A 9,676-nucleotide genomic window follows, 5' to 3' on the forward strand; every position below is an offset into this window, starting at 1 on the left:
CAAGAGTCCAAGACCCTCGGAACCCCACATGGCAAGGTTGGCCATGCAACACGTTGACCCGGCCGGACGGGCGCACCCGATTCACGAGTCCGGTCATGCACCGCTCACACGTCGAGCCTCCCATGCGAGCAAAACAACCAAGCACGAGGCGAGCGACACTAAGGGTGTGTTTGGTAGGGTGTATGAAGGGTGCATGAGAGAAAAAGTTTCCTTATCTACCCACTTTTAGGTGTTTGGTAGAGTGTATGAAGGGTGCGTAAGTCCACACTAGCTTAACACAAACATAGTAGGAGCATGCATGAAGAGGGATGCTGAGATGAGCATGCACAAAAAGAAAACAACTTATATTGAGATGAGAATGCAACCAAAACACACGCCGGCTGGCCTCAACCAACACGCGCAGGGCAGCGGGCAAGACAGCGCACGCAGGTGCGACCAAAAACACCAATGTGGTACACGACATGCGCTAGCGCCGTGGTGGACCGGACAGTGCCGAACAGCCAAGCCCCTAGCAACCCCACACGCCAAGTCCAGCCATGCAACACGACGACTCGGTCAGGCACACCCGGCTCGCGAGTCCAGACATACACCGCTCGCACGCCGAGTCTCCGGCATGAGCGAACCAGCTCGATGAGGTGCCACCAACGTTGACAAGCCGACCCTTGGCTAACCCGACGCGCGGGGAGCAGCGCGCAAGACGACGCACGAGGGCGCGACCGGAAACACCACGGGGAGGTGGCCCCAGCTACGCATGCGGCCCACGCATCATGGATCCCGAAGACCCGGCCGAACGCACCAGACTTGTGAGTCCAGACGTCCACCGCTCACACGCCAAGTCTCCCGCATGAGCGAACTGGCCCGGCGAGGTGCCACCAGCGCTGACAAGCCGACCCTGGCTCACTCGGCGGGAGCAACACGCAAGATGGCGCACACGGATCCGGCTTGCCTGCTCCCTCTTCATGCTCCCATCCGTGCTCCCACTTCATCCTACGGCTGTTCTTTTCCTTTTTTCTTTTCTAATCTAATTATCCCCCTCCGATTTTCAGGGGGTGGGGCCGGGCCTTATTTTTTTCCAATCAAATCAAGCCAAGTATGCGGGAGCACGGATGGGAGCAGGCAAGTCTCGTCCGGCGCACACGGGCGCAACCGAAAACACCATAGGGAGGTGGCCCCAACTACGCACGCGGCCCACGCATCATGGACCCCGGAGGGAAAACGGCTCTAGGTTCCTTTATATAAGATGTATTTGTTTTGCAAAAGTCGGACAAGTGCATGTTCGACTGAGTTTTTAGAAAAATATACCAACATCCACAATACAAAATTATACCATTTGATTCATCATGAAAAGTTTCATATCTTATCTATTAGGTATAGCAGATATTGTTATTTTATTTTATTATCTTGGTCAAACATTCAAATGGTTGACTTAAGCGGAAATCAATACACCTTATATTCTTGAACAGAGGGAGTATCAAACAAACTGGACAATAATGAAATGAAACCACCATATTTATCAATGCTCGAGGGTCAGCAATGTTCATTCTATTGACCTGAGTGTGAATCACAGTCTCAATATTTCATATGGACTCTGACGAGGAATAGTTTCCATCTTGCTATTCCTAGGTCATAGCAATGTAATTTAATGAACAGTACTTTCCTACTTTACAGGACGGTGCCTATACATATAATAAGTTAATTCCAGAAGCAAAGTACCAGAAAACATACTGGATTTACTTGTCGCTCATTTCATAGTTGTGAAGATTTCATACAGAAGTTTCAAAAAGAAAAGAAAAAGTTTTCATATAGAAGTTTTTACAGTACAACACCAACTTAGAGCAAGATTTATTGTCTATATATGATGGGAATAGACTAACCATGAATAGCAACAGCCAGAGAGGGAAATTTGAACTTCTAAATAGATTATATGACCTCAGCTGTAATCTTATAACGGTAGATATGTGATGTAAACATGAAGTAAAGACAAGTCCGGAACTTCGTTTCACAAAGTTGAAGCCACAGGATTGCAGCAAAATAGCATTCAGTGAATGTCCTTGTCCTCAGTTCGAAGCTACGATTCATTTTCTTTCTCAGCCATTTCCTTTTTATAAGCCTGCAACCTTTCTTTAAATTTCATGCTCTCTTCAAAGTTTGCCTTTCTCTTCACAGCTTTCTGAGTTTCACAAGGAGAGTAGCACATTTAGGGAGAGAAACAACTCCTACAAATTATGATACAGAACAAAATAAATAAATTATAGCGACGACTCTAACTTGGCAAAAGGTTGCTTACCTCCTGCCGGAAGCACCGATCAAGCTTAATCTTAAGATCTGTGCATTCACCAAAGAATTTTTTGATGGGGTGATCCACATGGCACTTCTGGAATTCTTCGATAATCTGGGCAACCCACATTAAATTTTATAATCTGGGAACTTCTGTGAAAATATACACTTGAAATGACAAAGCTTCAGAAAGAGCCAGCGGTCAGGACAAAGATACCTCAGCACACATAGGGTGCCTGTGTAGGGTTAGATGAGGATGCATTTCCAAAGATGTAGGAACGCGAACCTGCATGAAAGTTGCCGAAGTTAGCAAGATCTGGTCCTCAAAGTAGATTCTTCTACAAATGACAGACTGTAAAACTACAAACTAGAAGTGGAGCCTAACATCGATGCATACCAGCAAACACAACCTTATATTTCTGCTGTAACAGTACCTCTACCACTGATCCTGTCAGTAAAACATGATCTATACCTTGCACAGGCAGACTTCCAATCGAATGGACAACTGCCACAGAGGGGCAGGTGTTAGTGATATCTGTAGGGCACAGCGACAGTAAACTGAGCTGGGGCTTGGGCAGAATCCGCGGGGCCGGGCCAGTCGTGGAGGCGGGAGGCGGGCAGGCGGCGCGGCGGCGGCGTTTGCCTGGATCGATAGCTCGACTCGACTGGAACAGGACAACACGAGCGACAGGGCACAGGTGACGGGCTCGCTGTTGGGCCGGAAGCATGGGCCTTTTACATTTTTCTAATCATTCTAAAAATCCGAAAGTTTTGCGTGGGCTAGACACACCCGGTCTACCCGAACCCCCCAAAAAGAAAAAACCCGGCCTACCTGATGGAAAAAAATTATCAAAAACCAAAGGGAGTTTGCAAGCAATTACTTGTACGCGGCAGGAGGCGTGGCGTCGGCGGGACCGCGGGAGCTCGGGCAAGACAGGTGCTGGGCGTCGGCGGAAGCTCGTCGCTGCGGCGACAACAGCACAGGAGCGCTATGGCGGGGAAAGCTCGTAGCGGCGTGGGACGACTGGGAGAGGCTCGTCGACGGCGTGGGGCGTCGGCGGAAGCTCGCGGCAGCCCGGACGGCGCGGCCTGGAGTGCGGCTGGGGACTTGACGATGCGGGATCCGTTGGCTGAGGCGTAGCCGCGCTGTAACCTGATGGGGGAGGCCTGTCGCGGCGCGGGGATCGTGAGGGAGGGGAAGGGGGAAACTGGGTAGTAGGTCGGCGAAGGAAGAGGTGATGAAAAGGCAAAGGGCGACCGCGACCGGCGCTGGGTCGAGCCGGTGGCTCCGCACCGACCGTAAGAACATCTCCAGCTTTTTTTTTTAAAGAGCACCTCCAGCTGTTCGACCCCCAAGGGCTTCAAATATCACCGTTTGGGGGCCAACCGACTATAAAATCGATGTAGAGGTTTTGGGTTCCCAACCGAACCCCGAAGTTCGCCCCCCCCCCCCCCCCTCGATTTGGGCCAAAATTTGGCGCAAATTAGGCCTGAATTCGGCTCAGATTCGGCAGACTTCGGCACAAATTAAAAAAAACTAGATTTTATCACATAGTTTATCATAGAAACCAATACAAATCAAATAGTTCAACGAAGCAAACACAAATTAAAACACATGGAATTAGGCGTTCCCCTTGAGCCTCTATAGGTGCTCCACCAAATCGTGCTGTAGTTCTTGATGCACCTGTGGATCTCGGATCTCCTGACACATATTGAGGAAGGCAGCCCATGATGTCGGTACTTGGTGATCAACTTGGGCAAGAGGACCCTGCCTGTAATATGGTTCAGTGTCAAACATTGTCTCTTCCTGCTCGTTCTCAATGATCATGTTGTGTAAGATGACACAGCAAGTCATCACTGAGGGAGTCCTGGATTAGGGGGTCGCGGGCGTCCGGGCTATGTAACGTGGGCCGGACTGATGGACCATGAAGATACAAGACGAAAGGCTTTCCCCGTGTCCGGATAGGACTCTCCTTTGCGTGGAAGGCAAGCTTGGCGTTCGGATATGAAGATTTCTCTCTCTGTAAACCGACTCTGTACAACCCTAGCTCCTCCGTGTCTATATAAACCGAAGGGTTTAGTCCGTAGAGGCAATCATAATCATACAGGCTAGACATCTAGGGTTTAGCCATTACGATCTCGAGGTAGATCAACTCTTGTAACCCATATACTCATCAAAGTCAATCAAGCAGGAAGTAGGGTATTACCTCCATCAAGAGGGCCCAAACCTAGGTAAACATCGTGTCCTCTGTCTCATGTTACCTTCGATCCTTAGACGCACAGTTCGGGACCCTCTACCCGAGATCTGCCGGTTTTGACACCGACATTGGTGCTTTCATTGAGAGTTTCTCTATGTTGTCGATAAAAGGATCGATGGCTCGCCTCATCGTCGATGACCAAATCACTTCTGTAAGAGCCCTAGTTCCTGGGAAGATCCTCAAGATCAGCAATTTCACCATAGGCGCCCGTCCGGCCATTAAGCCCAAGGCGGTCCCCCGGATTGCCAAAAATTATCTCCGCATCTACCCGGAAGGCGTCGATAAGATGGATCCGACAGATGTTTCGTCTTTAAACAAACTGCTAGATCGCATCGCCGCCCTAGGGGTCGCAACAGATTACGATCTCGTTGGGCTTAAACCCGATCAGAGGGAAATCAGGTCTCCACCTGTCACCCACCTGGTGACTGTTGTGGAAGAACAAGTTGAGGATACTACTCCTCCTATGCTAAAAACAAACTATGTTCAGATCTCCGAGCCCTATGAGCCGGACACTCATCTTCGAGAAGGGATTATCTATCTCCCGAACATGGAATCGGGCACTGACTCTCAAAACCACCCGGACACTCCGGACCCCGGGCCAATGATCTCAGAAAATTGTCAAAATCCGAATTCCACAGTGGGTCAGGGTTCGGATTCAAGCCCACCCACCCACCACAATCAATACTCTCCAAGCAACTCCGGTCCCATGGACATATGCGATTTAATGTATATACGACAGCAACCTCTGGAAACAGTCCATCACTTTTGGGCTAGATTCCTACTTGTTAAAAACAAGATCAAGGATTACTGCGACGACGATGCTATATCAGTCTTTTGCCGCAACTGTATGGACGAGGGCATCCTCAACGCCCTCAATCGGCGCCACATTCTGCACTTTGCAGATTTGGCACATATAGTACAGAAGTATTGCACGATGGAAAGCGCTTGGAAAACCCAGACAGCTCGGTGGGAGCCACCGGCCTTTAAGCCACCCACCGGCCGAACAAAAAGGATGCACCCTTACGGGGCACCTGATCATTCCTCCACGGAAATAAAAATTCAGCCCTTACCGGGACACATAACTGTCCTTGATGGATGGCTCGACAAGCCCTGTCAGATACACGCGATGCCAGACTCCGAGCCAACTCATAACCTTCGGGCATGTTGGATACTCCGGCAGGTGGCTAAAAGCGGGGAGGCTATCCTCACCAACACTACTCCGACAAGGCATTCCCCCGAGGACAACGACCTTGGTGTGTTTACGGTCTTCGAGACCTTTTCTTCAAACAACCGGCGCAAAAGGGCGCTCCGCGACCTCGCCGAAGTCAATCACGTAGCCGCAATAAATCCTTCGAACGATATGGCGATAACCTTCAACGCCAATGAGGAACCAAGGGCCCGATCAGTCCGAGCACCGGCCGCTTTGGTTCTCAACCCAATTGTAGACGGCTTTCGCCTCACCAAAGTGCTCATGGACGGCGGCAGTGGACTGAACCTCATCTACAAAGACACGCTCAATAAAATGCAAATGGACATGAGTCGCATTGAGCAGAGCAATACATACTTTCGAGGAATCATCCCCAGCAGGGAAGCAAGATGCTCAGGGAAAATTAAACTAGATGTGGTATTCAGCACACCAGAGAACTATAGGTCCGAAGAGATAATCTTCTAGGTGGCCCCTTTCAACATCGAATATCATGCCCTGTTAGGGCGAGATGCATTCACACGCTTTCAAGCCATACCTCATTACGGGTACATGAAGCTCAAAATGCCAGGGCCCAATGGTGTTATCACTATCTCCAGTGATCCGGACATAGCACTCCGCGCCAAAAATAAAACCGCATCCCTAGACCTTGAGGCACTGTCTGAAGCCCTGGCGGCCGAGGAGCTCACCGCTCTGCGTTCCACAGTGGATAGAGACGACGTAATTCTTGATAAAAGGCCCAAATCCACCTCTTTCAAGACAGCAGACGAGATAGTCAAATTTCAAGTCCACTTGACGGACCCCAAGAAGACATCTTCCATTGGGGCACAACTGGATCCGGCGGTCGACGCCGCATTGCGTGCGTTCTTGCGCGAGAACTGGGACATCTTCACCTGGCACCCCTCGGATATGCCGGGAATCCCACGCGCGCTGGCCGAACATAGTCTCAACATACTGAAGGGATACAAACCAGTCAAGCAAATGTTGTGGCGATTTTCTGAACCCAAACGACAGGCTATGGGGGAGGAGCTAGCCAAGCTACTCGAAGCCGGTTTTATCAGAGAGATCAAACATCCGGATTGGCTAGCAAATCTGGTCATGGTGCCGAAGAAGGATAAATCCTGGCGCTTCTGTGTCGACTTCAAGGACCTTAATAAGGCCTGCCCTAAGGATCCCTTCCCATTACCTCGCATTGACCAGATCATTGATGCAGCCGCAGGACACGACTCATTGTGCTTCCTTGACGCATACTCCGGATACCATCAAATCAAGATGAAGGAATCCGACCAAGCTGCGACGACATTCATCACCCCATATGGGCCCTTCTACTTCAACACCATGCCCTTCGGGCTCAAAAACGCTGGCGCCACATACCAACGCATGATTCAAACATGCATGGAAAAGCAAATCGGCAAGATAGTTGAGGCATATGTAGATGATGTAGTCATCAAAACTAAGCATGTTGAATCATTGGTGGACGATTTACGCCTTACCTTCGACAACCTCCGAAGATATGACATACGACTCAATCCGGAAAAGTGCGTTTTCGGCGTTCCCACTGGAAAATTGCTTGGGTTCATCGTTTCCAATAGGGGAATCGAAGCAAACCCAGCCAAAATCCAATCCTTGTCACAGTTGGCTACACGAAAAGACCTAAAACAGGTCCAAAAACTAGCTGGATGCATAGCGGCTTTGAGCCGCTTCATCTCCAGATTAGGAGAAAAGGCGCTACCATTGTATCGCCTCCTCCGACGCACCGACCGCTTCGCCTGGACGGATGCTGCAACGGCCGAACTGGAAGAAATTAAGGCTTTGTTAGCAAGCAACCCAATCCTGGCCGCGCCAGACGTCAGCGAACCCATGTTGCTGTATATATCCGCAACACATCAGGTGGTGAGTGCGGTGCTCGTCGTTGAATGAGAGGAAGAGGGACATAAATTCCCACTTCAAAAACCAGTATACTATGTGTTGACGGTCCTCACACCATGCAAATCCCGATACCCGCATTATCAAAAGATAGCGTACGCGGTCTTCATGGCATCCCGGAAGCTGCGGCACTACTTTCAAGAGTGTTCGATCATGGTGGCCTCCGAGGTACCACTTAATGATATCATAAACAACTGAGATGCCACCGGCCGGATTGCCAAATGGGCTATTTAGCTCTTACCGTTTGAAATAACATATAAGCCATGCCGAGCCATTAAATCTCAGGTGTTGGCTGACTTCGTCGCCGAATGGACAGAGGCCAAACTCCCTAAAGAGTACGGCACATATTCCAACTGGGTGATGCACTTCGACGGCTCTAAAATGCTAGCCGGACTTGGGGCCGGTGTCGACCTGACATCCCCCACAGCAGACACAGTCCGTTATGTGCTCCAAATACTGTATACAGACTCCAATAACGCAGCCGAATATGAAGCCCTATTGCATGGTCTTCGGATGGCCGTCTCTATGGGCATACAACGCCTTGAGGTACGCGGGGATTCTAACCTCGCAATATCCCAAATAAACGGAGAATTCGATGCCAAAGATTCGAAGATGGCGGCTTACCGTAACATTGTACTTAAAATATCAGCTCGGTTTGAGGGGCTCGAGTTTCATCACATGGCCCGAGATAGTAATCAGGCGGCGGACATCCTTGCTCTCATGGGCGCTAAGCGCGACCCCATCCCGCCCAATACCTTCGTTGAGAGGCTTTTCAAACCATCTGTGGTATGGCAGGACGAGAGCGGCAGCACCAGTCTAGACCCGATCATACCCCCAGATTCCGAACACAGTCCCGATATCATCGGGGGCTCGGCCACCAAAATAACACCATCAGCCCATGTAATCATGGCAGTGATAGCCCCATGGACCGAACCCTTCCTGGCCTACCTTAATAGGCGAGAGCTCCCTGAGGACTAGAATGAGGCTCGATGCATCGTTCGACGATCGAAAGCCTACAAGGTTCATGAAGGAGAGCTCTACAAGAAAAGTACTACCGGAGTACTTCAAAGATGTATCTCCGAAGAAGGGCGGCAGCTCTTGGCCGAAATCCACACTGGTCTTGGCGGTCATCATGCCGCAGCTCGGGCCCTTGTAAGTAAGGCCTTTCGTTCCGGCTTTTTCTGGCCTACGGCCCGAGCAGATGCACAAGACCTCGTCCAACGTTGTGTAGGATGCATGCTCTTCACTAACCAAAGCCATATGCCGCCTACCGCCCTACAAACAATCCCCATTACTTGGCCTTTTGCGGTCTGGGGGCTTGATATGGTGGGACCCCTTAAAGGGGGAAGCCATAAGAAGAAATATCTGTTGGTCATGGTGGATAAATTCACTAAGTGGCTAGAGGCCAAGCCAGTTAAAACGGCCGAAGCCGGACCAGTGATAGATTTTATATCCGGTGTCGTACACCATTATGGTGTCCCACACAGCATCATCACCGATAACGGCTCTAACTTCACAGCCGGCGAAGTAAAAACTTGGTGCGCCAATCTGGGCATCAAGCTCGATTATGCCTCCGTCTATCACCCTCAAACAAACGGTCAAGTCAAACGGGCTAATGGACTGATAATAAGCGGCATTAAACCCAGACTAGTGTGGTCCTTACAGGAGTCAGATAAACACTGGGTCGAGGAGCTCGACTCCGTACTCTGGGGGCTGCAGACCACGCCCAATCGCACGACCGAATACACACCGTTCTTCATGGTGTACGGCGCAGAGGCCGTCTTGCCCTGCGATATTATCCACGACTCACCTCGAGTACGCATGTACGACGAGAAAGAGGCCGAGCTCGATCGGCAAGATGACTTAGATGGCCAGGAGGAGGAGCGCGATGTCGCAAAAGCTCGTTCAGCAGTCTACCAACAACAAGCTCGGAGATACCAAAGCAGAGAAGTGCGGGCCAAGACTTATAATGTCGGTGAACTCGTTCTACGCCTACCAGAGAAGAAAAATG

At 50.3% G+C, this 9,676-nt stretch overlaps 1 protein-coding gene across 2 annotated transcripts; it reads right to left on the bottom strand.

Moving 5' to 3' along the window:
- Window positions 1–1,696: 1,696 nt before the first annotated feature.
- On the bottom strand, window positions 1,697–3,578 carry LOC123049419 (COX assembly mitochondrial protein 2 homolog). Of its 2 annotated transcripts, none has more exons than XM_044472337.1 (4): window positions 3,159–3,578; window positions 2,495–2,563; window positions 2,288–2,392; window positions 1,697–2,170 (listed from the first exon to the last, which is right to left on the bottom strand). In XM_044472337.1, the coding sequence occupies exons 2-4, from the start codon at window positions 2,537–2,539 to the stop codon at window positions 2,069–2,071; spliced, it is 252 nt and encodes an 83-aa protein (XP_044328272.1). In that variant the 5' UTR covers window positions 2,540–2,563; window positions 3,159–3,578; the 3' UTR covers window positions 1,697–2,068. The 2 variants fall into 2 exon arrangements, with proteins under 2 accessions (XP_044328272.1, XP_044328273.1); XM_044472338.1 differs by lacking the exon at window positions 3,159–3,578 and adding an exon at window positions 2,750–3,090.
- Between the last annotated feature and the right edge of the window lie 6,098 nt (window positions 3,579–9,676).

The sequence above is a fragment of the Triticum aestivum genome, chromosome 2D, assembly GCF_018294505.1.
Source record: "Triticum aestivum cultivar Chinese Spring chromosome 2D, IWGSC CS RefSeq v2.1, whole genome shotgun sequence".
NCBI classification, from domain to species: Eukaryota; Viridiplantae; Streptophyta; class Magnoliopsida; order Poales; family Poaceae; genus Triticum; species Triticum aestivum.

Bases quoted from the DNA above. Each gene is read 5' to 3' on its own strand.
- LOC123049419 (XM_044472337.1), bottom strand. From the start codon at position 2,539: ATGCATCCTCATCTAACCCTACACAGGCACCCTATGTGTGCTGAG. The intron at 2,393-2,494 runs GTATCTTTGTCC...TGGGTTGCCCAG, and splicing joins GGCACCCTATGTGTGCTGAG to ATTATCGAAGAATTCCAGAA. The intron at 2,171-2,287 runs GTAAGCAACCTT...TGTGAAACTCAG, and splicing joins ATCGGTGCTTCCGGCAGGAG to AAAGCTGTGAAGAGAAAGGC.